This window comes from Pantherophis guttatus, chromosome 9, assembly GCF_059756535.1.
Source record: "Pantherophis guttatus breed Tessera chromosome 9, ASM5975653v1, whole genome shotgun sequence".
NCBI classification, from domain to species: Eukaryota; Metazoa; Chordata; class Lepidosauria; order Squamata; family Colubridae; genus Pantherophis; species Pantherophis guttatus.
In genome coordinates, this window is record NC_142071.1 from 16267556 (window position 1) to 16293675 (window position 26120).

Sequence of the window (26120 nt, forward strand, 5' to 3'; positions counted from 1 at the left end):
AGGAGGGCACTGAGTTTTAGTGCCTGCCTTATTCACATTTCCTGGTAAAATACATGGGAAAATCCCATTGGGGGGCAAATCCATTTAGGGGATTAATCTATTAGTTTATTGGCAGGCTCCCTCCTGAAGCTTGTGAAGGAAACTTTCTTTACATATGTGTCTATCAATTTTCTGGAAGTCTGATGTTTTAAATTTTGGTTCTAACTTAAAAATTTCAAGTTACTAATTTTAAAGATTGGAGGGGTGAATGGCTGGTAAACTCTTCCCCCATTTATTTATTTATTAGTCATATTTCTCTGCTGCCTACTCTCTGAGGACTCTGGGCGGCTTACACCAAAGACAGTATACTAAATAGCATATTGGCCCCACAAACTGGGTCCTCATTTTACCCACCTCGGAAGGATGGAAGGCTGAGTCAACCTTGAGCCGTGAGATTTGATCCACTGATCTGCTGAACTAGCAGTCAGCTGAAGTAGCTGCAGTACTGCAGTCTAACCACTGTGCCACCTCGGCTCTTTTTTGCAAATGAACTTTACTGCCCAGGAATGGGGGTGGGATGGCAGTTTACAATATTGTTTTTCTGCTCTTTGTTAATCAGCCTAGTGGGATTCTCACTGGTACATAATGAGTGACTCTAGCAAGTCTAGTAGGTTTGCTTTAAGTAGGAAATTCTAGTAGGTTTGCTTTAAATAATTTCATGGATAAAAATGGTGGTAAAGTGGGTGTGTCCTACAATCAACTGTTAATATATACAGCACCCATTTGGGGTCAGCCAGGAAAATTCTATTCCGAAGGGAATGCTCAACTTGAACATCCAACTTTTTTCCATCAGTGAAGCCTGCTAAACGCTATTCTCTGGGCCTTATCAATCGTTATAGTGTCAGAGCTAGAAGACAACCAAGTTTGGCTGTCTTCTGCAACTGAGTTCCTAATTTAGCTCACTAAGAGATAAGCTCTGAGATATAAGATGAATTAACACCAACTGGTCAACCTTTGTTCTTCAGGAGGAAACCCAAAATGGTGAGTAAGACCTCATATCCATTGTTGCTCTGTTGAATTTCTTGCAGACATCTTTCTCTCTCTCTCTCTCTCTTCCCCCCTCCCTCTCCCACATTAACTTTAAGATGAGGAGCCTACATATATTTTTTTCAGTCCTTAGTGTGAACAAGCAAGCCGCAGTTGAGCATTTATGCCTGCAAAAACAAAATTAAGCAAAAATGCATGCTTTAATCATGCTGGAAAAATCTCATATCTCAGTGAGGGTTGAACACAGTTTTTGTAGAAAGTCAATAAGAAATTGCTGAACAAAAATAAAATTGTGGCATGCTTTAAGGCATACTGCATCAGCTTTAACTGCTTCCAGGGATAATCCTGATTTTTTGAAAGCTGTTTCGTTTTGGTACTTGGATCTTTCGGATTCTTTGCTTTGCATTGAGACACCGTTACAAAGAAGGGTAGCATGGAAGCAAAGAAAGGGCTTTTTTGTAATGGGTAGGGTTCCTGCCCCTTCTCTCCATCCATCCATCCATCCCTCCATCCATCCATCCAGTGAGTTCAGTGAATCTACAGAGGGTATAAGAATTGAGAATGTCAGAAATGTTATGTATCTTGTTTCTTTCATGCTTTACAAGAATGTAGGAGCTAGTCTGTTTGGTTGTTCTACAGCAGTGTTTCTTAAAGTGTGGTCCTAGGACCCTTAAGAGATCCCCAAGACCCTTTCAGAGCTCCTCACAATATTTGCCAGATATGGAAGGTATCTGCAAACTTTTAAAATGAGGGCATTTTAAAAGTATTTTTATTTGCTGAAAAATATAGGTTTCTTTGGGAATAATATTATATGTTAATCTCTAATGAGTCTATTGCTTGTCTTAAACTGAGTCAATAAATATATTCCATGGAGTCATTAATTTTAATTTTTAATATGGTTAGTGTTGATAAATATAACCCATGGAAGCAAAAGCATTTTGAAGGGTCCTCCATAAGTTTTAAAAACAGGGAATTGTTCTGGGAGCAAAAAGGTATAAGAAACACTATTTTCTGGGATAACAAGAACACCTTGGTTTGTATTAGCTGGGCCTTAGGACTGTGGATTCTCTATTGATCCTTTTTTCTTTTTCTAGGCTAGCAGAAAAGCCGGGACACGAAGCAAAACTGCTGCTAAGCGGGCACAGAGAGGTTCTTCCAACGTCTTTTCAATGTTTGAGCAGTCACAGATCCAGGAGTTTAAAGAGGTGAGCAAATCCTAGGATCCTGTAGCTAAGAAATTTTCAATCAAAACTATCCAGCTTGGATCTGATACATGCTTCTTTTTAAAATATTTCTTCTGTCATGTTATGCTGTTCTCTTTTAATGCCATTTCAGCAGCTGATTTGTTGCAATGATGATTATACTGTACCTGTTGTTCCTTCAAAAGGGGAATTTTTTTTCTTGCAGACTGCTTGATCTAGCTAAGGATAATGATGTCAAGTGCCATGTGAATAATCAGATTTTAGCCATATAGTGACCTCACAGAACCAATAAGAGTGGAGGCAATATGTATCTTGAATGGGAAGATGTTTTGCCCTATTTGATAGCCAGTTCCCTCATTAATACGAACAATAAAAGGAAAGAGTGTGAAACATCTTGCAGGGATGTTTTAATTTTTAAAAAAAAGAATAAATACCTTCCAAATCCAGTTTTGGGGCACCAGCTTTATTTTTCATACTGGTGTTTATCATTTGCAAATTTTCAGAAAAAACATTAGGAAGATACTGCATGCAAGTGAGGGAAGGAATAAAAACACTTGTGGCTTCTGTCAAGCATCAAGGATTTCTAAGCTCTTAAAAGAGCATACTCACAGGAGAGATAACAGCCTGAAGAAATGTGGTTCCTGAGAATACAAGACAGAACATATTTGTATGAGTAATTGTGCTTAAGGAATCTGAGCAAGTTTGCTTATTCTCCAAGGCATTTAGTTGCATTGACCAGAATCGAGATGGAATTATCAGCAAATCTGATTTGAAGGAGACATACAGTCAACTCGGTGAGTGACTTTACTCTGGTTATGAAACAACAATCTGAGCAAGTTCAGGAATCTTTTCTTTACTAAAGATCTTAGCAGATAGAAATAAAAACAGCCTGGCACTTTCCTGGGACTTGACTGCCAGTTTTCCAGCAGAATGTCACAAAATTCTGATCTCTTCCAAACTTGAAAGCCGGATTCAATCAGCTAATATGTTTATTCATGGACATTGTATAGTAAATTCATGGTAAGGGTAGTAAGATGTAAAGGGTTACACTAATCAGGCCCTGGAATAGTGGAAAATAAATTAAACCATCTAGACCAGTGTTTCTCAACCTTGGAAGCTTGAAGATGGGTGGACTTCAACTCCCAGAAACCCTCAGCCAGCGCTGCTGGCTGGGGGATTCTGGGAGTTGAAGTCCACCCATCTTCAAGCTTCCAAGGTTGAGAAACACTGATCTAGACCAAAGGTGTTCAATATTAGCAACTTTAAGACTTGTGGACTCAGTAGTGGGATTCAAATTTTTTTACTACCGGTTCTGTGGGCATGGCTTGGTGGGCATGGCATGGCTTGGTGGGTGTGGCAGGGGAAGGATAATGTAAAATCTCCATTCCCACCCCACTCCAGGGGAAGGATACTGCAAAATCCCCATTTCCTCTTGATCAACTGAAACTCGGGAGGCAGAGAATAGATGGGGGCGGGGCCAGTCAGAGATGGTATTTACCGGTTCTCCGAACTACTCAGAATTTCTGCTACCGGTTCTTCAGAACTGTCAGAACCTGCTGAAACCCACCTCTGCTTCAACTCCCACAATTCCCCAGCCAGCCATGCTGGGTGGAGAATTTTGGAAGTTAAAGTCCACAAGTCCTAAAGTTGCTAATGTTGGACACCCCTGAGTTGGACTATTTATTTAATTTGTTCAGTACTGCTTACTCTGACCAGGAACAGCTTTTCAGGTCTGAGGTAAAGAGAAACATTTCTCATGTTTTCCTTTTCAGCTATCACCCCTGCTCTTGTTCTTTCCATGCTAGAGACAATAGGGATGTTTTCTTTGCAAAAACAGAGAGAGTGCATGTCCTTTAGGATTAAGTTCTGCTCCCCTCTGCTCTTAATTCCTTCTTTTGAAGAAGTAGTTACATTTCTCTGGACTGAAATGCAAAATTTGCAGTGGTCTTTCAAGTGGTAGTATAGTGAAGAAGGGAGGGGGAGATGGAATTTGCTTATCTGTAGCACTAGCTGTAGTTGGGTTATTTTTGGAGCTCTAAGTACTCCTCTTCAATTCTGGATGGTGTTACTGTTAATAAACAGTTCATCAGTTTCATAAGATGGAATGAACTTTCCCTTTTTATCATGCATGCAACGGCTGGTATACTGTGCCTTAATTTGACATTGGAAGACCCATCAAAGGGGCAGTCTTTTGTTTCAAGGCATTCTTTCTTTAGAGGAGAGGAAGAAAATCTGAAGGTCCTAGGGCTGGATGTGTCCCCTCAATTCTAGGATGCAAAATACCAAGATGTCTAAGTATTGCTTCTAAAATTATAATGTTTAATATGCAGAGAAAATGGTTACTGATAGAAAGAGAATATTTGTAGCTCGGGGTTGAACTATGGGGGCCTTGGAGCTCTCTGAGCCTGGTTGTTCGCTTGAAAACATTTTATTACCAAACTAGGTAACATAATCAGTGCTAGTGATTGTAAAATTATCATGTTGTATATGAACTGGTTCACTGCTTTGTCCTGGTATTGTCTTGTCCTGAAGGCCATGTTAAGGGAAAATATACCTTCAAATGATGCCATCTCTGAAAGGGCAGCTATTGGAAGTCTGTTGGTAAGTAGAGATGTTACCAAAATCCCCCAAATCTGATATTCTCCCCAGATGTTGGGAATCTGGATTATTTCCTCATGATCTAGAAGATCGCCAAGGTCTCTTCCAACTTTGTTATTTTGTACAAAAGTGAAAACAAAGCATTCAGGAATTGAGCCTTGTTCTGTTCAAACATTCCACATCTGCTATATTCTGGAAGGCATTTTGGACTCACAATTGGACAAAGCAGACAATAGACAATATACCCAGTTAGGAATGTTGACTGCGATCAGCTTTCTCTCTACAGGCAAACTGAATGTGAAGGATGAAGAGCTGGAAGAGATGCTGAAGGAAGGGAAAGGACCAATTAACTTCACTGTCTTCTTAACACTCTTTGGGGAGAAACTGAATGGTAAATTACATTATCACATCTTGGAATTTGCTCATTAATCATGATGAGGCTCAATATTTTCTTTTTGTTCCAACACTCCCAAATTTCCATTTCTTCTTAGAATGTTGACATCTTCTGTCATTTCTCTCCCAAGACAAGAGGGAACATGTTCCCCATACAAGATTCACTCTTAAGCTACAGTTAAGTGGCAGAGTTCCACTATTATGCATGAAGAAAACTCCAGATATCTCCAGGGGGGAAAAAAACTTTTGTTATTTGAAATCCTAAAGAGCTGCCGGCAGTCAGGGGCTGCATTTGCATCAGAGATGGGATTCAAATCCCGGCGCTACCGGTTCGCTATTGGTAGTGCATGCGTGCTCGCTTATGAGCGTGCGACACTTCTGCACATGCGCAGAGCATTTTTTATGACATCTGGGCGGGTTGGCGGATCCTCCCACTGCTAGCGGTTCACTTGAACCAAAGGCGAACCAATAGAAACCCACCCCTGATTTGCATCATATATTTAATCAGATTTAATAAAGCTTTAATAGATGCATTCATGCCACCTAAATTTGGTTAGATTTAATGGGATGTACATCTGCAAAATAAGTAAAGAAACTTGGGTAAGTGCATCTTTATTTTACTAGTAGGCGAACATGTTGCATAAAACCAGCCTGTTTCAGTGACTTTAAATTCAATGTATAGTACCAACCCAGGAAATCAATTAATTCAATAACCAGGTTAATAACCAGTCAATAATTCCTGGGATTGTGGGGTGACAAGCAGCATCCTAAAGCCTTGGATGCATTTTCTGGAAACCTCACAGTTGTTGTTTTAATGTGATAGAAGACGAGAAATATTAAATCCATGACAGTAAACATATTGTCTATTTTAATTCAATTTAAATAATATGAACTCCAATTTAGCTTTATGATACTATTTATTTAGACGGATGCTTCTGGCCAAGTGTATCCTCTAACTTGGAAAACATTGTGCACATGCCTGATTTAAGCAATATTGAGAGCCATCCATATCCAATGAAAAGAACTCCAAAAGGCAGTTTTATCTGTTCTTAAGTAACCGTATCATCTGTAGGTACTGATCCAGAGGAATCCATCCTTGCTGCCTTCAAACTCTTTGACCCAAATGGAACTGGCTTAGTGAACAAAGAGGAGTAAGTTCAAGAACTGTGTGTTTGTGTATGTGTTTTATTATCCCTTCAGGCCTTCTATTAAAAAAACCAAAACCAGAGTTCTGTAGGCAATGTTTTCAACAACAATGACACATTTAAACAACACTTTTTAAAAATTGTTTTCCAGGTTTAAACAACTTCTGGTAACTCAAGCTGACAAGTTTTCTCTCGAGGAGGTGAGGTAATCCTACTGTCAAAATCCCTTCTTTAGCAAGAAAATTTTTCTCACAAGTTCACCAAAGCTGGGAGATGCCTTTCTCTCTATATATCAATTGATCTATGCTTGATACTGATAGAATTTGGTTCAAAATGGATATCCTTGGCTACATGTTTGGACATGACACATGGGATTTTTAATTTCACTTTTCAGATCCTGAGGTTTTGTCATTTAATCATTGCATTTAGATCTATTTAACACATCTTTTTTCTTTTTTCAAAACACCTCACCAAATTTTGGAAGTTTGCTTTTGCTTTTTGAAAAACTCTCGGTGTTCTCAGGAGCTGTTAGAAAGACTGAAGACCCTGATGTGACCAATGGATTGTTTACCATTAGCCAAGGCTTTGATGGAGAGAGGAATCCTCAGGGATCTTACTGCAAGACCTTCAAAAGTTGATCGACTGTGATTTCCCATACTTATTCTAGACTCTCTGTTTCTTCCTATCTAGGTAGAGCAAATGTTTTCTCTTGCTCCCATGGATGTAGCTGGAAACATTGACTATAAATCTTTGTGTTATATCATCACACATGGAGATGAGAAGGAAGACTGAAGACTTGCGTAGGGCGAGGACTGGAGGCAACTCCCATTCACCGTTCCTACTTTGTTAAAGATTACAATAAACAATTTCATGAAAAACAATGAGACCTTGTTTATGACAGATGGGAGAAAAAGATGAAGAGTAGAGAGGATAGAAGTATCTCTTGGGTTTGCATGATGGATATCGTAATACATCTCATCTAGCGGGCACCAAATTGGGGCAAAGACATGGTTGCAGCTCACTGACTTGCTAAATAAGTCTTGGTCTTGTAAGTGGCAGACTTGGACATATGACAACCTAGGGCCAAGAAAAATATGGGTTGCTCACCTTAATATGGACTTCTTGAGTTTTGCAATGAGGCAATAGACTAGTTCCAGCTCCATTCTGGGATGCTCAGAAGAAATGGTGATTAAGCTGAGTGCTATCCATCCTGCTCAGCAAATGCCACCTAAGGCTCCTCCTCCTCTCTGCATAATGATATAGCCAGTCCTACCATCTGGTATGGTTTATCTGAGCACATCCCAGGATAATACTGCCTTCTTTTAGGAGGACTTGAAACTAACCGCTGCCAGATAGCTCTTGGTTTATTTTTAGCCCAGTGGACTTGGGCTAAAATGAGACTTTTTCAACCCTTACACTGCCACCACCAACCTGCAAAAAAAAAAAGCTTGACTAGATTTGGTGTGGAAGGAGAATAAACTCATTTACAATGAACATTGGGAGAGTAATAGCAATAGCACTTAGACTTATATACTGCTTCATAGTGCTTTACAACACTCTCTCGAAGCGATTTACAGAGTCAGCATATTGTCCCCAACAATCTGGGTTCTCATTTTACAATCCTCAGAAGGATGGAAGGCTGAGTCAACCTTGAGTCAGTGAGAATCGAACTGCTGGCAATCAGCAGAATTAGCCTGCAATACTGCATTCTAATCACTGCGCCACCCTGCCTGGTGAAGAGAGAAGGACACAAGGCATAATTATGATGATCATAATTCTTTAGATTTCTTATTAGCTCAATCATCTATAAGTAACTTTCTAGTTCAATCCCCCTGAGCTATCATTGAATCAGGCCTCATCCATTGAGCGGTGTGTATTTGTAGGAGGGAATAAAAGGGAAGCAAATGGCAAAAAGACATCTTAAAATTGCAATGTAAACTCTGCTCCCTTCGTACTTGCACTACGGTGTAGTTCTTTGCTCTTGCCCACGACAATGATGCGGTTGGTGTTATTGTGGTGTTATTATGTGCCTCATGCTGCACTCTAAACTTACCCTTGTCTTTCAGTTCTCCAAATTGATTGCAAGTGAGTTTTTCAAATACTGTTTCTGGGAAACCAGTATTTTGATTCAGTCTCTCTGGAAGGCTAAATTAGAGGTGAAGATAATAGTGTAAACAAAATTAAAACGCATGCTATTTGTCATATAAATATAAATAGCACTGACAAGGAAGCTCAGAACTGAGTGGAGGGGATGAGAGAATTTAACTCTTTCCAACTCTGATTCACACAAAATCACTTGTAATCACACAGGTTACAACCTGTATTTTAAAGGGAATGCAAGTCCTTTGCTTAACTGAATGGAAGACAGCCCTGACATTAAGATGCTCAACTTAAGGAGAAAAGATTAAAATTAAATTTTCATCTTCTTTTACCAGATTCTTAATTAATTTAAGACCTCTCAAATATTGTTAAGGTATTTGGTCTAGTTGTCTTTTCAAGTAGATAGCATATCTACTTGATATTGATATTGATATTGGCGTGCATAAGCACACCAGCATGCCTACCATCCCTATCCTAATGTTTTATTCATATCCTTTTCATGTATTTATAATTATGTTTACACTTCTATCTGTCATAAAATATATGCTTGATGAAATGAATAAATAAATTAAATTAAATACTTCGAAGAGGCAGGATTTTTACAACAGACTGGCATGAAAAAAAATAGAATCAGCAGATTTTTATCTCTGACAGAGATCATATATTTCCCTTTGAAATGGGAAAGAACAAAATAAAAATCACTCCAATAGTACACTAAGAGTGTTGACATCTACATGAAACATGGAGTGCTGATAGTCAATTGGATAAGAACACAATGAGGGAGTACAAAAAACAATGGAGGGAGCCGGGCCTTAGCCTTGAGAAAAGATGGGGATAAATTTTTCAGGTCATATATGCGTATCACCAAGACAGAAGACAGTTCTCCATTTACTAAAAGTGCAAAACAAGGAAAAAAGAAAACAAAGACTATACAGGTAGACTTTGACTTATGATCATAATTCTGTTACTAAGCAAAGTGGTCTTTAAGTGAGTGCCTGATTTTACAATCTTTTTTTGCCATGGTTGTAAAGTGAATCAGTGCAGCTGTTAAATGAATCATGCGGTTAAGTGGATCTGATTTCTCCCATTGACTTTTCTCAAGGCTAAGGCCCAGCTCCCTCCGTTTGTTGCTCTTCCTGCTGAACAGCTCTCCAACTTGCTTGTTGGAACCAGCTGGGAAGGTTACAAATGGTGATCAAATGACCCCAAGCAGGACAGGGAAACCCTGGTAAATACATGACAAATTTTAAATGGTAAATACACGCCCAAATTTTATTTACATAACTGTGGCGATGTTGCAACAGTCATAAGTGTGAGGACTAGTTGTAAATCTTTTCAGTGCCATTGTAACTTCAAACAGTTGCTAAATTGTTGTAAGTCAAAGACTATCTGTAATAGTGTTCAGATAATGAATTGAGGATTCCAGTTGAATCTCTTAATGGTAAGCACAATTTGAAATATGGAACCAATTACTTAAAGATGGGGTAATTTCCTCATTAGATGTGTCCAACCATCTGCCAGGGATGCTTTAATTTTGATTTATACACTGAACAGATGATTGAAGTTGAGGATGTAACTGGCCCATTCCAGTCTATGATTCTTTGAGCTGGAAGAGGTGTTGAAAATTGAGGTGAAGACTTTGAATCCCAGTGATTTCAGACATGGCTTTTGCCATCTTTCCTGGCTTTTTGGTTATAGCTGATTTATTAAAGAAATTGGTTCCTCAATTTTTGGCTTCTAAAATGAAGCCCATATATCAACAGATTGGAACCAGCTAATGGCTAACGTAAGTGTATAGATTAAAATCACAATCTATAGGAATTTTTCTTCAATTCTCCAAACACTTGCAGTCAAACCATATATATATTCTGTATTTTGTTTTTGTTTTTGTACATTATAGCAATCTCCCCTCCCTTTAAAGGTTAATACACATTTGGGATGATTTGCTATTTCAGGAGAATGTCAGAAAAGTTATTAATGTTCTCTGATCTCTGTTGTGATGAAGTGAGTTTGGTCTATCATTTCTAAACATCAAAGCATGGTATTTATCACATAATGAAATAAAACCCATTTCAAGCTGCACTCAAGGGCAGATATACAAAATATGCAGTACAATAAGCCCAAGGTAAGGCTAGTAGTAGATACTTTGGAAAGTGCTGGTTAGGCAAGATGTGGTCAAATGCTTCAATAGAAGCCAGATGTTCATTGATCCTGAACTCCAAGCCCAAATGACCATGGAGACCAGTGCCATGAAGATAACTTCTCTGACACTGTAGTTGAAAACACTGAAAGCAGGATATGGCCATGCTATAAATACTTTGTTTTCTTGAGAACATCTATTTTACATCAGAAATGAGGGCAACTGGTTCTTATTTCAGTTGTATCTTTCAGAGGAATGAAAATATGCCTTAGCACCAAATAGAAATACCAATCTAAGACTGACATTTTTTTTAAAGCTATGTTGTACAGGACCTTCTTTCCTTCCTCATTTCCTAGTTGAATTATTGTACAACGCACCCAAAGGTATCCGGGCACCTAAATGCAGCTGTTTTTATGCGTTTTGAACAACCTACAACTGTTAGATTTCTTCTAAAACAGTTTCTTATCCTGTCTTGCAATGTTCTAATTTAAAATACTAATTTCTCGGTTAAATGAAATGCACACTTGGACTTTAAAATTGCTGTTCTAGCCATTATCTTTATTTCCAGGCTGGAGTGACCCTTAGAATAACTTAATATTTATCTTCCAGGCTTTCACTGAAGTTTTCCCCTTTACTTTTTATGGAAAGAGTATTCAGTGCTTCTGAATTCAGTCCGTGTTGTGGTTCTAAAGGATTTTAAGGATACGGTTTTTCTTCTGTATATAAGGCGAAGAACCCACGTGCGAATCCAACACGCAACACAACGTGAAATGGATTAAGCGCATGCGTCGTTGAGAGCGGGGGGGGCGGACACGCCCCCTCCCTCGTGCCGCAGAGCCAGCTGTTCTAAAACGCCCTCTGCGGGGCTGTGTCGAAGGAGAGGCACCAAAAAAAAAAAGCGACCCGGAAACATCACTTCCAGGGCGTTATCGCTCTAAATTCGTGAGTCTATGGAAGGAGGAAAGACTGCGCGGCGCCTCTACGTCACTTCCCGTCGGCGTTTCTCATTCACAGCCTGATATCCGCCGTGGGATTCGGCGCGCTTTTCCTCTTCGCTCGCGGTCCTGCCGGGTTTCTGTGAGCGATGCGGGCTCGATCGGCGCGAAGGAGCGGCTGACTGCTGGCTTTGATCGGGGAGACTTTCTTTTCCTCCGGGTCAGTGCTTGAAGGAGGGGGGAGGGCGGGAATTTGTATGGCAGGTGGGAATTCGGCAAGTGAAGCACTGGGGTGAGGGCGGGGAAGGTGGGCTCCGCCGGCGATCGGGAGCCTTGGAGGGAAGAGCTGAGCCCGGTAGGTAGAAGTCTAACAAGGGAAGCCTTGGCGTGGTAGGTTGGCACGGTTTCTGCCTATTCTTGTTGCTGTTATTTTATTTTTTCCTCATGTATTAATCACCTAATTCCAATGGACTCTTGTTCCCTCCTTGCAAAGTACTGGCACGCAGGCAACAGAAGATAACTGGTATTTCCAATTATTGCATAATGCAATATGAAACGATGTCCCACAAGCAGTAGCTTTTACATTACCAACCTAAAATCCTGATATTTAAAGGGGCTCTTGAGTCAGCCCCAGCTTAGGACAGGAGTCAACGTGATAAATGGCTGCCAAAATTAACATCAGACCAACAGTCAAGAAGTAAACAGCAACCCAATCAAGGAATTGCCTAATAAGCTAACAGTAAATGCTCTGTAGGGCAACCCGGGGTCAGTAACTGAGGCGAGACCAGATAAAGTCAAACAGGAACGTTTATTGCTAACAGAACAGAGAGAGAGAGAAACAGAGCACAGAATAGGCGTTTGACAGCTATTTATACCATAGCTGTCAAACCAACAACCAATAAGGATTTAGTATTCTCCCGCCGGCTGGATGGTGCGCCTTAGCCAATCAGAGCCGCGTGTCGTAAGTGCGAGGACCTCGTCGTAAGTGCGAGGACTCAACAGTAAACAGCCCAAAGGAACCCCAACACTGACAGGGCAAGCCACTAGAATATAAACGGAGAACAAACCCATTCTACTAGCACTGAAGATGCCCCAAGAGGTGCTTTTTCAAGAGCCAACTGGACTTTCTTGTTTTTCTTTGAAGACATTTCTCTTCTTCAACTTCTTGGATGAGTAAAGAAGAACAAAAGTCCAGTTGCCTCCTGAAAAAGCACCTTTCGGACAACCATGACCTGGATGACTGAGAATCTCTACAGACTTTTAGCACTGATGTTACCTAGTTCAGGTAATGGAACATGTGCAAGAAAACAACCAACTCAGCAATGACTCTTCAACACCTTTTCCACCTAACTGTCATTTATTGAGATGGGTGATTATAGAAATTAATCGTGTTTTTAAAGGTTTAATTTCTTGTGAGTTTCAGCTGTTTTTTGAGATACAAAAAGTGGCAGCTGGTGAAGTAAGCTGCATCTCATGAAAGTTTATGCTTCTTAAGAAAAACATGTCAGAAAAGGTGCTACCAGATTCCTGAGCACTTCCCTGAGCACTCATCTAATTTCTTTGTCTCCAACAGAAATTTACATAGCTGCTTAATTCTGCTACACAATGTTCTCAGAGCAGGGTATCCAGTCTGCACAGGGCCTCTTGACATCCCCATCTGCAGTTGCTTCCACCTTTGCCCGTGTGCCCATCTCAACATATACCAACTGCTCCCAGAATTTCAGGCTTGGGGAGCGAACTTTCAGTCGGCAATATGCTCATATCTATGCTACACGCCTTATCCAGATGAGACCATTATTGGTGGACAGAGCCCGGCGTAAATGGGGTGAGCTTATCCTAATGAAGTCTTGTTTTGTAGACACTGTAGGACTTTGAGGATGTACGTAGTATCACAGTATTTTTTTTTTAATCTTGATATGTTCTTTTATAATATGCTAGTTTGGAACATCTATTGAACATACTTTTTCCTCAAAAAATAATAAATAAAAACTTACATTGTGAGCCCAGAAACTAGACAGATGTTAGGCTTTCAGCAGGTTGACTAGAAGTAATCCTTCTAATTAATTCCACATCATAGGCTCTTAACATTTTTTCACATTTAATCCATTGTCTACTTTTCCTAAAGGGAGCAACATTACAGTGAAAAAGCTATGCGACTTGCAGGTCTCAGAGAAGTGTTGTGTGGTGGGAACACTCTTCAAGTGTATGCAGCTTCAGCCTTCCATCTTACGGGAAATCAGTGAAGAGGTATGAGAAAAGAACTTTACAGGTTTCATTCAGGAAGCATGGGAGATATCAAAGGCAGACTGAGAGATCTGCATCTAAAGAACCTGCAACTGAGTTTCAGACCCTTTCAAGTTTTGCAATGACCTTGCTGGACTCACAGTCCTGGTACTTTGTATAATGCTAGGGTTATCAAAAAAAATTGGAAAGTGGAAAGAAGAATTCCTTGAACAAACTCCTCTTGCATAATAATTACTCAGGATGTATGAGCAAAAAGATAAATGTTCTATCTGGAAGTTTGTAAAACAGACATTATTTTAAAAACTGATCTCTTGCACAATTGGATTAACATTTAGCTTATTTTGGAAGGACAGTTGATGAGTAATATTAAACTTGTCCCAGTAAGACATTCCAATAGCATGCTATTGATGGCAAACGTGTTGGAAATTTACCACCAAAGATTGGCTGTAAAAGCTATTGATCAAATGAATAACATCATTATAGGATATTTTTTAATTTGTTTGTTTAATAAAACCTGCTTGCTGTGTTCCTGAGTGCCAACAAACATAAAATAGCAACATCTTAGGAATTACTATTAATGCATTAATCAGGACAGATTGGGAAATAAGTGCTATTATAAGATTATTTTGCTTTATGGATCTGGTTTTTTTTGTAGTTGATTCATTGCTGTGTTGGCAATGACTGAGCATATCATAAATCCACAAGGCTCTTACTGATGATTTCAAAAGTATTATTTCAGAATGTTAAGAGTCCTCAGTGATAAAAATGTGGGATGATTCAGCCATTTCCAATTGTTTGTCAGTGCATAGGATTTTGGAGAAGAATTGTGGGACCAGGGGGTAAATTGTTTTTGCCAGCAAATGCTACGTTCTCCCTGTGGAGGAAAAGGCTTCTGCCAGAGCTTCTGGAATTAAATGCATAGTGGAAACTTGGCTCTTTCCTGTTTATTGAACATGTCTTTCTAGATATAGCATGTTTCAATCTTCCCTTTAACTCTGCAGTCTGAAGTTATTTATTTATTTATGGACTGTAATTTTTTCTTAAAATGCCGCCAACATAAAACAGAACTTTATTTGCTGTAAAACCACTGGTGACAGTGATGGAGAAGCCTCTGCTCTGCTTACCATGGGGAGCAATAGAGAATGAGATAATTCCTAAAAATACTATTATCTGGCCTTTCTGAAGGTAGTACAGTAATCCTCGATTTACAACCACAATTAAGTCCAAAATTTTTGTTATTAAGTGAGACATTTGTTAAATGGATTTTGCTCCATTTTATGACCTTTCTTGCTACAGTTGTTAAGTAAATCACTGCACTTGTTCAATTAGTAACACGGTTGTTAAGTGAATCTGGTTTTCCCATTGACTTTGCTTGTCACAAAAGGTGACAAGGTCACAAATAGCAATCACATCACCCTGGGACACTGCAACTGTCATAAATAGCACCCAAATATAAATCATGTGACCATGGGGATGCTGCAATGGTCATAAGTATGAAAAACAGTTCAGAAGTCACTTTTTCCAGTGTTGTTATAACTTCGAATGGGCAATATATGAACTGTTGTAAGTCGAGGACTACCTGTAGAATAAGAGGGTATTAAAAATATATGTTACAAACCACAGCATTGCTAAAACTCAACTATCAATTTGAAAAACTAAAAAAAAATATCATTGATGGACATAGGATAATTCACTGCTTAAGCAGCTTTCCAGAACAGGTCTTGGCACTCCCTAAATGTAAATCTATGAGAGATAAGGATGTTGTATCCAAGGGCTGTCAAACTTGCGGCGTCACGTGATGTATCACAACTTTTCCTCCTTCACTAAAACAGGTGGGCGTGGCCAGCACGTGATGCATCTGGCCCCTGGCCACAAGTTTGACACCCCTGTTGTATCCCATCCAAGTATTTTATTCCTAGACTTAGACACCTGTGTTAAAGTTTCAGATCTTATCTAGTGGTCATCTGAGGCCCTAGGAGCCATATGTTCAGCTTCTATAATGCAGCAGCTGCTGACATTCAACATTGTCAGGAAGCTGATTTCAATGTTCTCAGAAAAGCTTGATAAGCAACTGAATCCATACATTGGTGCCTTCTTTGTATCAGCCAGTCTCCCTTCCTTATCTGATAGTTTTGGATTCTTGCAATTAAGAAAAATTGAACAGAAGACTGACAAAAAAAAACCTGTATTCTAGAATTGCAGGCATTCTTTTGACTGCACCCCACTACTTCATTTGGAAATACACCCCTTATCTAGAGTGGGAGAAAGGGTGAGATGGAGGGATGGAGACCATTAGGGGGAGGTGTAAGAGAGACTGGAAGAAACTTCATCAGTTTGCACTATGCTAAATTATTCATGTTCACCGTAGCAATCTTTTTGTGAGTCTCTGTCACACCCCAGAATGAAAAAATGCACAAAGGAGGTCCTTAGGCCAAGAAGAGATTTAAAGTTAAGCAGCTTAAATTTGTGCTTTAGCTCCTGCCAAGTGTATCAGAGACTTAGCATCAAAGCTGGTATGCATTTGCTTCTTCCTGATGGCAAGATTTTGTTCATCTTCACAGCACAACCTGCCTCCCCATCCTCCCCGCCTCAAATACATTCATGAGTCAGATGAACTGATCCTGGAGGATGAGCTGCAGCGGATCAAACTTGAGGGAGAGATACCGATTGACAAGCTGGTGACAGGTGGGCCAATGACCCTGTTTTGAGCTTCTTGTACTTGACATTTTTTGAATGTCTGGCTTTTGTGGAGGCAAACTTCCCATTCAATTGCTCATGTCTTCCCCTTTCTGCCATTTCAGGGACCATCCTTGCTGTCTATGGTTCAGAGAAGGACGATGGCAGATTCCTTGTGGAAGATCACTGCTTTGCAGATATGCCAACCCAGCTGCCTATGATGGGGCCCAGCACAGACAAGTGAGGCCTCCTATAACCTTGTCCTATGACAACCTCTGCTGAAGCAGTCCAGGGCTCTCTGTCACTCAGAATACAGGTAGTCCTCAACTTATGACCACAATTGAGCCCGATCTTTCTGTTGTTCAGTGAGACATTTGTTAAGTGAGTTTTGCCCCCATTTCTTGCCACAGTTGTTAAGTGAATCACTAAAATTGATCAGTTTATAACCTAGTTGTTAAGTGAATCTGGCTTCCCCATTGACTTTGAGAGTCAAAAGGTTGGAAAAGGGGATCACATGACCTTGCAACGGTCATAAGTGTGAACCAGTCGCCAAGCATCTGGATTTTGATCTCACAATCATGGGGATGTTAGAAAGGTTGTAACTGAAAAATGGTCATAGGTCACTTTTTTCAGTGCCGTTGTAACTTTGAACGGTCACTAAGTGAACTGTTGTAAGTCAAGGACTACCTGTAGTCTTTCCACCGATTGTCAGCCTAGAACTGGAATGAGGAACAGGCTCCCAAGTTTGTTCTCGCAAGTGGCCATCTTCAGAGATACAGTTCCTCAGAGATCTCCCCTTAATGGTGGATCAATCAATAATTACTTAACAATTTATTTATACTTGTGTAGGCCAAGATACTCACCTTCTTTTGGTGGTATGGACCTTGGAGTATCTGCGATGGCATCACTGAAACTTAGCAGCAAACTGACAAAACACCAGGCATCCTTTTTGGCAAAGAAAGTAAAATAGATGCATGAAACCTTGACTAAGCTTAATGCACATATTGTCCTTTTTCTTAAAAAAACACCAACCCCTTCCTCAGGGGATAAATGGACCTAAAATTGTTCTCCATCCACTGGTGACAGCATAGCATCTTTTCACCCTCCTGGCTGCTGGCTGCTCATTTACATGGACCTGAGAAAATGCCATCTTTGTGGTCGAGTGATCCTGGTGATGGGGCTCCTTCCCTTCTTTCCTTAGAGATTTCTAGAAGCCCCGACATAAGCCATTTCCGAGTACAAAAGCCACTCTGTTCTCTGACTCCCATGGCTTGTATTTCACCTTGCAGGTTTGTCTTGCTGGTGTCAGGCCTGGGCCTTGGTGGCAAGAGTGGAGACAGTCTCCTGGGCATGCAGCTTCTGGTGGACATGGTGACAGGACAGCTGGGCGCAGAGGGGGAGCAATCCAGCGCGGCCCTAATTTCTCGGGTCATTCTGGCAGGCAACTTGCTTAGCCAGAATACCCAGAGCAGAGACAGCATGAACAAGGTGAAGAAGGTGTCAGAAATGTCCTGTGAACCACACTGTTAGCTTATACATTGCATTTATGTTGTGTCTTTCTTTCACTCTCCATTCCAAAGGAGTGGAGAGTGATTTGTTAGGTTTATTTTTATCATACCATTATTGTAGTGTGAACAAGGTGGTGAACATTGCTAATACTCCCTCCTGCTTTCCCCACAACAACCATCCTCTGTGGTAGGTTGGGCTGAGAGTGATTGCCCCAAAAATCACTCAGCTTACATGGCTAAGGTAGGACTAGAACTCACAATCTCCTGGTGATTGGCCCACCCAGCTGGCTTTCATGCCTAAGGAGGGATTAAAGCTCACAATCTCCTGGTTTCTAACCTGGTGTCTTCACCACTAGACCAAACTAGCTAAAATGTCTAGTTTTGTTACTTCAGATGGAAGATCATAGCAAATTCGTTGATGATCTAAATATATGTGGGGCTTAATGGACATAAATTGATGTACCTTCTGAGGTATGGTTTCCCAATTTTGTAGTTATGATTCTTTTATGCTTGCAGGATACATTTAAACAGCAGTCAACCAATCCCTGTGAAAATTTCTCAAGAAAATTATTATGGAATCTTAAAGCAAATTGATGGCTTTAGTTTTTTGAGCCAGGATTCCAACTTGTCATAAAATCTCCAGTGGAATTTTTATGCTTTCTACCTATTCAACATTTTGGTTTATCTCCTATTTTGAGTTGGGAAGTTTTGAGCCTCTATACCTACCCACTCCAGACTGTGCTATCACTTTCTTTGTACATGCTCCAGTCCGTCTTTTGAATTTTGATGTAAACCTACATCTTGAACATCAGTACAGCCCTATTCCTTGTCATTAAAGAGACTTAACAAAGGGGATATTTCTGCCTTATGAAGGCAGGCAGGAGGGGGGAAGAGTCCTTAACTATTATCCTTTAGCTTCTCTTGTATTCATTCAGCATTTCTTTCATTTCCTTTTAATTCATACTTTGCTCTTTTTTTGTACCTTGTCATGCAGGCAAAATACCTCACCAAGAAGACTCAAGCAGCCAGTGTGGAAGCTGTAAAAATGCTGGATGAAATTCTGCTGCAGCTCTGTGTAAGTTTTGTTTTCAAGAAAGGGTGAAGAAGCTGTTCTGTTTTTCCCTCGGTCCATGGTGAGAAGTGTTCCCTGGACATACGATGAATGGTTGCAGGAACTGGGAATGGCTAGTCTAGTGAAAAGAAGGACCAGAGGAGACATGATAGCAGTCTTCCAATATTTACCAGGTCGGTAATTAACAAAGCCCCCCTCATTTGTGATCTTATTGTGGAGGGGGGTGTAGACCTGGCTGGGATTACGGAGACCTGGTTGGGCCAGGAGGGGGGGGTTTCCCCTCTTGAAATGTGCCCTCCAGGCTTCCGTGCATTTCATCAGCCGAGGGCCCAGGGGAGGGGCGAGGGAGTAGCGGCAATTATTAGAGAAAGTCTTTGTCCGAGGGAGGCCACTGTTCCTCAGATAGCCGGATGTGAGTCCCTTTTTGTGAAGTGGGGTCGTGGGGTGCAGATGGGTTTGCTGACTACGTACCTGGCTCCCTGCCACGTGGCGGCAACCCTGCCTGAACTACTCAATGGGATTGCCGGGGTGGCGGTTGATACCCCCAGACTTATTGTTATGGGGGACTTCAACCTGCCATCCATCAGTGAGACGTCAGAGGTGGCTCGGGACTTCATGGCTTCCATGACGGCCATGGACCTGACCCAGTTAGTGCAAGGCCCCACTCACACAGGGGGACACACTCTGGACTTGATTTTTATCTCTGGTCAGTGGCTGAATGATTTTGGTAGAGGGGACCTAGACATTAAACCCAAGCAATAGACAGATCATTCGCTCCTTCGCTTAGACTTTCAAGCCGCTTCCCCCCGCCGCAGGGAGACAGAACCGACTAGATGGTTCCGTCCCAGGTACCTGATGGATCCCGAAAGGTTCCAGATGGAGCTTGGGCCGTTTCCTGAGACTCTGGCACACAACTCGTCTGAAGACCTGGTGGCCGCTTGGGATAGTGCGGCCACAGGGGCTTTGGACCGCGTCGTGCCTTTGCGGCCTCTGACCCGATGCTGATCTCAATTGAGAGATGAAGCGTCAGAAAAGACGCCTAGAGAGTGTTTGGAAGACTAGTCAATCCGAATCTGACTGGACACAGGTGAGATCTTATATCAAGACCTACCTAGTGGCAATAAAAGCGGCAAAATCTAACTATTTTTCTGCTCTTATCGCATCTGCAGAGAACCACCCAGCTGCTCTGTTTAGGGTGACCCACTCCCTCCTTCGGGTGGAAGTGTGGGAAGATCCCTTGCAGGGTCGAGCTGAGGATTTTGTGCAATTCCTGCATGATAAAGTCGCTCAGATTTGGGAAGGCTTGGACTCCGACTGGGTGAGTCCGGGGAGGGAGACGGGGGTGAGTCTTGAGAATATTATCTGGGAAGAATTTGACCCTGTGGCTCCCGAGGACGTGGACAGGATTCTGGGTAGGCTTAGTGCTGCCACATGTTTATTGGACCCGTGTCCCTCCTGGTTGGTACTGGCCTCCCGGGAGGTTACACGAGGCTGGCTCCAGGGGATTATAAATGCTTCTTTGAGTGAGGGTGCCTTTCCTGCCACCTTGAAAGAGGCGGTAGTGAGGCCCCTCCTCAAGAAGCCATCCCTGGACCCAGCTGTATTAGCAAATTACCGTCCGCTCTCCAAACTTTGCTTTGTGGCTAAAGTTGTCAAGAGTGTGGTGCCATGACAGCTACCCCGGTACCTGGAGGAAGCTGTCTATCTGGACCCGTACCAGTTGGGCTTCAGGCGGGGGTACAGCACAGAAACGGCATTGGTCGCGTTGGTTGATGATCTCTGGAGGGCTCGGGACAGGGGTTGCTCCTCTGTCCTGGTTCTATTAGATCTCTCAGCGGCTTTTGATACCATTGACCATGGTATCATGCTGCAGCAGTTGAGGGTTAGGAATTGGAGGCACCGTGTTACGGTGGTTCTCCTACCTCACCGACCGCTCACAGTTTGTGTTGGCAGGGGGGCAGAGGTCAACCTCGAGGTGCCTCGCTTGGGGGGTGCCGCAAAGATCAGTCCTCTTGCCCCTTCTGTTCAACATTTATGTGAAGCCGCTGAGTGAGATCATCTGTGGTTTTGGGGTGAGAGTCCATCAGTACGCTGATGACACCCAGCTGTACATCTCCACCCCAAACCACCCCAATGATGCCCTTGATGTGATGTCCCGCTGCCTGGAGGCTGTGCGGGTCTGGATGGGGAGAAATAGGCTCAAGCTCAACCCTTCCAAGACCGAGTGGCTGTGGCTTCCGGCGTCCCGGTATAGTCAGCTGGTGCCATCGCTGACTATTGGGAGTGAATCTTTGCCCCCCACAGAAAGGGCTCGCAATCTGGGTGTCCTCCTGGACTCACGGCTGTCTTTAGAAGAGCATATGACGGCCGTAGCCAGGGGGGCTTTTTATCAGGTTCGCCTGATCCGCCGGTTGCGTCCCTTTCTGGACCGGGAAACCTTGCACATGGTCACTCACGCCCTCGTCACCTCCCATCTGGACTATTGTAATGCTCTCTACATGGGGCTCCCCTTGAAGAGCATTTGGAGGCTCCAACTGGTCCAGAATGTGGCCGCGTGGGTGGTTATGGGCGCACCTCATTACGCCCATGTAACACCTCCTGCGCGAGATGCACTGGCTCCCAGTGGTCTTCCGGGTGCAATTCAAGGTATTGGTCACCACCTTTAAAGCGCTCCATGGCATAGGACCAGGATATTTATGGGACCGCCTTCTGCCACCAATAGCCTCCCAACCGACCAGTCCACTCCCACAGAGAGGGACTCCTCAGGGTACCGTCGGCCAAGTTATGTTGGCTGGCGATATCCAGGAGGAGAGCCTTCTCTGTCGGAGCTCCTGCCCTTTGGAATGAATTGCCCCCGGATATTCGTAACATCTCTGACCTCCGGGTCTTTCGCTGTGCCCTCAAGACCCTACTGTTCCGACAGGCGGGGCTATCTAACTGAATGATTTTAAATTGGGTTTTAATATTGGGTTTTAAAATTTGGCCAAAACTATTTAATGATTTTAATTAATTTTAACTATGATATTGTAAATTTATGTTTTTAATCTTGGCTGTACACCACGCAGAGTCCTTCGGGAGAAGGGCAGTATATAAATATTATTATTATTATTATTATTATTATTATTATTATTATTATTATTATTATTATTATTATTATTATTATTATTATTATTATTAATTTTTTTGATGGCCTGCCACAGAGAGGAAGGGGTCAAGCTATTTTCCAAAGCCTCTGAAGGCCAGACAAGGAATAATGGTTGGGAACTGAACAAGCTTCCCCACTCTTCCCTTACAGATGTCCATCCCTGTTGATGTGATGCCAGGCGAGTTTGATCCAACCAACTACACGTTGCCTCAGCAGCCCCTGCATCGCTGCATGTTTCCTCTCTCAAATGCGTACACCACCCTGCAGCTAGTCACCAACCCATACCAGGCAAACATTGATGGAGTCAGGTAAAAACCAGCATCTTTGTTCTGTACAGGTAGTCCTCAACTTACAAGCACAATTGGGACCAGAATTTCCGTTGCTAAGCAAGGCGGTTCATAAGAGAGTCTTGCCCAATTTTATAATATTTTGTGCCACAGTTGTGAAGTGAATCACTGCAGTTGTTAAATGAATCCAACTTCCCCATTGACTGCTTGCCAGAAGTCAACTATTTTTTTTAGCACTATCGTAACTTTCAGCAATCATTGAATGGTTGAACATTAAGTTAGGACTGCCTGTATGTTACTGAGTTACCCTGAAAATATGTAGGATAAAAATATAATGCATAAAGTCCTTTCCTTGACATTCTACATCAGAGTTCCTTCTTATTCAAATATAAAACACTTGCCATTTTTCTCTGTAGATTTCTGGGAACTTCAGGCCAAAATGTAAGTGATATTTTCAAGTACAGCAGCATGTCTGATTATCTGGAAATTCTGGAATGGACCTTAAGGATTGGGCATCTCAGCCCCACAGCTCCAGACACTCTGGGTAATATAACTAAGAGATACATTTGCTGGGTTTGTTCATCTTATTTTAAGCTTTGCAGATGGGCTAAACCAACTCGCAGGTTGTTTGACCTGGGGTGTATTATGGGGGAATTAGTCTAGTTGCTAGCAAGACCTCTCAGATGTGCAATTTAAGTATTTTTGGGTAAAGGAGGAGGAGATAATTGCCTGTAGTGGAAGATCAGTGTCTGCTTCCTCCTCTTTGTGTTAATTTCTATAATATATCTTAAATATATGATTATGATTAAATATCTGATTGCTCTATCATAAAAGAGTGCCCATAATATCTAAAGCCAGTGAGAATGCAATGCAGAAGCATAAAACTCTGGGGTTGCAAATGGAGAATTCAGTACCTACGTTTTCAACAATATTTCCTAGAGATGTACAGTAGACCATTGTCTGTAGGTAGAATATCCTCTGCACAGGATAAAGCAACTGCACTTTTTCAGGTGCTTTATCCTGTGGAGCAGGTGTTAGATCCCTGCCCAGAACTGAAGCCTGTGTATTCCAATAGAACTGTAGGGGAGAGCAGGGAAAAGGAAGGCTGGATGTATGCTTTGGCAGGAAAGTTAGATTCCTTGAGGGGGTGTGGAAGGAACAGGGAAGATTGGGATGAGGCCCAGTGGGCTGAGTGCATATATGCTGCATTTGGATTCAACAGGAAGGGATGCAGGAAGGTGCCAGAAAAATCACTGGGTAGAAACACCCTGGAGAGAAGCAGCAGCAGCAGAGTGAGGTGCACCAGCTGAACCCTACATATCCTTTCAAACTCCCATGGGTTTTGGCCCAAACCCAAATCGGCCTAAATGATCTGTGTTTTTATGGCACGGTCACAGCCTGCCTGGAACTATCGATCTTCTGAAGCATGTCGAGTTGGTTCCATGCAAGGAGCTGATCACATATTTTGCCTTAAGGCTGCCTGCTGGTGGGCCATTTATTTAAAGTCCCTGATCTGCCTTGTCTTTCAGGCTGCTATCCATTTTACAAGACAGACCCCTTCATCTTCAGTGATTGCCCTCATATCTATTTCTGTGGCAATGCGCCCTCCTTCAAATCCAAGGAAATCAAAGGTAAGCCAGTATTGGCGGCTGTGTCCTCTGTAAAACAGGCTTGGCTTCTTCCTGGCTGAGACTTGGTGGCTTTTTTCCTAAGGGCGTAAGCAATAAATTGGAAGCCAGTGTCCTGCGAAACACAAGGTTCCACCACCAGATAGAAAAGAATAAAAGCAGGATGGGAAGCCCAGGATACATTTCTTGAGTTTCATTGTCCCAGCAAACAACTAGATTCTCACTTGGTATGAAGACATGATTTAACCATGGTTGATTTAATGAACATATTTGCTGGATCGTCCAACATGCTAAATCAGAGTTGGCAAAGATGTAGATTAGAGAACAAAGAACTTTTTGGTTGTTTTTCTGGAAAAAAAAAACATTTTGAAAACTGCTTGTTTAGTTGCTTTTAAAATCAGTAACTGTTCATATAAATATTAGGATTGACACAGGATATAGATCTGCTCTTTGGTCCCACCCACCCACCTGTGAAGTGAATTGCCCCATGATGGAGTTTGCTGTCTTTTATGGGGTTTGCTGCAGAAAGGAGCCTGAACCATGCAAAAAAAGGGGGGTGGAGAATGGCAGACATTGCTAAAACATAGAATATTCTCAATATACTATAGAAATTTCTCACAGCTCCTGTGCAGAGGTTTTGATGTAGCTTTTGCAGCTTTGCCAGCATAACAACCGGTTGAAAAAGCTCACCATTATGTAACCAGGATGTACTTGAGCCTACAATATTTTGCCCAAAAGTCTGGGGAGTGAGTTAAACTAAACTTTTGAAATGTTGCTTGAAATATTTGCAGACAACATTCAGATGCAGGATTATATAAATTGCTGCTATTCAATGTAAATCTTAAATCTCCCCAATAAATTGGATAGTTCAATGTTTTTGTAAGTACCAAGACCCTTTCTCAGCTGCACCAGTTCTGGTTTTACAAGTTGGCTTATTTTTATTAGATATTTTTGTTCTTAGTAGATCCCACAACAAGCTACATTAGCCTAAAGCCCTGGAATCTGTGTTATACTAAGAGCTTTGTCCATCCAGCCCACCACCACCTGTCCCAAGTGGTACTTTTGTCTACTGAAAGTCAAAGAAAAATTGCTGTAGGTCAGGGGTGTGAAGGCCCGAGGTCTGGATCTGGCCCGTGAGGTGCTTAGATCTGGCCCATGGAACCGCCCTGGAAACAGTGAAGGATTGGCCCACAGTGCGTCTGCCAGAGTTCTCAGGCCACCAACAGTGATGTTGAGCTGGCCATGTCCACCCCGGCCCCCTGAGGTCAAAGACAACCCTGATGTGGCCCTCAATGAAATTGAGTTTGACACCCCTGCTCTAGGTAGAAAAAAAATGTCAGTTCCCTGATTTGCAAGTTGTTTGCTAGAATCTTTTATATCTTTACCATCCCTTAATCCTTAAACCTTTCTGATGAGAGCAGGGCTTCAACTTGGCAACTTCTCTACAAATCACACTCTGCCATGGTGGTAGGGCATGAACGGGCAATGTGAGTACAGTTTGCAAACACGGGTGAATCTGGCATCTACCTTGGTGGCTCTTAAAAGCCAGTTGTGAGAGAGAGGCAAATGTTAATACAAACCCTGATAAAAATTAGGAAAACTTTCTTTAAAAACAACAGCAATCACGAATGTTTTTCCTAACTTGGGAAGAGGGGGACCCTTTCCTCATCTTTGCCTGTCCCTTCCAAAGTTCTGATAGTTGTCTTCACTTGTCTTCCTTCCTCCTTTGCAGGGGAAGATGGCCAGAAAGTCTTGCTGGTGACACTACCTGATTTCAGCTCAACACAGACCGCTTGCTTGATCAATTTGTGCGATCTTGCTTGTCAGCCGATTACTTTCTCAGCCTTTGGTGATGATGAAGAAGAAGAGATAGTGATGGAGACTAGTAACTAAGAGATATGGGCTTAGTTCTCCTTCTTTCTGGAACTTGGGAGTCATCCTTGTTCCTGCTTTTTACTGTAGAGTTTGACCTTTGATTCAGATAGATAGGAATACAATAAAATATTCCGGTTCCTTCATGT

The 26120-nt window shown here is 41.9% G+C and overlaps 2 protein-coding genes across 3 annotated transcripts; both read left to right on the forward strand.

Moving 5' to 3' along the window:
• Nucleotides 1–870: 870 nt before the first annotated feature.
• On the forward strand, nucleotides 871–7245 carry MYL7 (myosin light chain 7). 2 transcript variants are annotated; one of them, XM_034436951.3, is made up of 7 exons: nucleotides 871–1020; nucleotides 2121–2231; nucleotides 2947–3022; nucleotides 5113–5217; nucleotides 6292–6370; nucleotides 6516–6569; nucleotides 7055–7245. In XM_034436951.3, exons 1-7 carry the CDS (start codon nucleotides 1018–1020, stop codon nucleotides 7056–7058), a joined length of 432 nt encoding a protein of 143 aa, XP_034292842.1. In that variant the 5' UTR covers nucleotides 871–1017; the 3' UTR covers nucleotides 7059–7245. The 2 variants fall into 2 exon arrangements, with proteins under 2 accessions (XP_034292842.1, XP_034292840.1); XM_034436949.3 differs by having other exon boundaries at nucleotides 6516–6564.
• A 4140-nt stretch (nucleotides 7246–11385) lies between these two features.
• On the forward strand, nucleotides 11386–26117 carry POLD2 (DNA polymerase delta 2, accessory subunit). The gene is made up of 11 exons (XM_034436956.3): nucleotides 11386–11759; nucleotides 13113–13364; nucleotides 13665–13786; nucleotides 16345–16468; nucleotides 16585–16699; nucleotides 17749–17947; nucleotides 18962–19042; nucleotides 22335–22492; nucleotides 22888–23015; nucleotides 24001–24102; nucleotides 25832–26117. Exons 2-11 carry the CDS (start codon nucleotides 13145–13147, stop codon nucleotides 25990–25992), a joined length of 1410 nt encoding a protein of 469 aa, XP_034292847.1. The 5' UTR covers nucleotides 11386–11759; nucleotides 13113–13144; the 3' UTR covers nucleotides 25993–26117.
• The last annotated feature ends 3 nt before the right edge of the window (nucleotides 26118–26120 follow it).

Bases quoted from the DNA above. Each gene is read 5' to 3' on its own strand.
- MYL7 (XM_034436949.3), top strand. The intron at 3,023-5,112 runs GTGAGTGACTTT...TTCTCTCTACAG, and splicing joins GGAGACATACAGTCAACTCG to GCAAACTGAATGTGAAGGAT. The intron at 6,371-6,515 runs GTAAGTTCAAGA...ATTGTTTTCCAG, and splicing joins GGCTTAGTGAACAAAGAGGA to GTTTAAACAACTTCTGGTAA.
- POLD2 (XM_034436956.3), top strand. From the start codon at position 13,145: ATGTTCTCAGAGCAGGGTATCCAGTCTGCACAGGGCCTCTTGACATCC. The intron at 23,016-24,000 runs GTAATATAACTA...CTTGTCTTTCAG, and splicing joins CACAGCTCCAGACACTCTGG to GCTGCTATCCATTTTACAAG. The intron at 24,103-25,831 runs GTAAGCCAGTAT...CCTCCTTTGCAG, and splicing joins CAAATCCAAGGAAATCAAAG to GGGAAGATGGCCAGAAAGTC.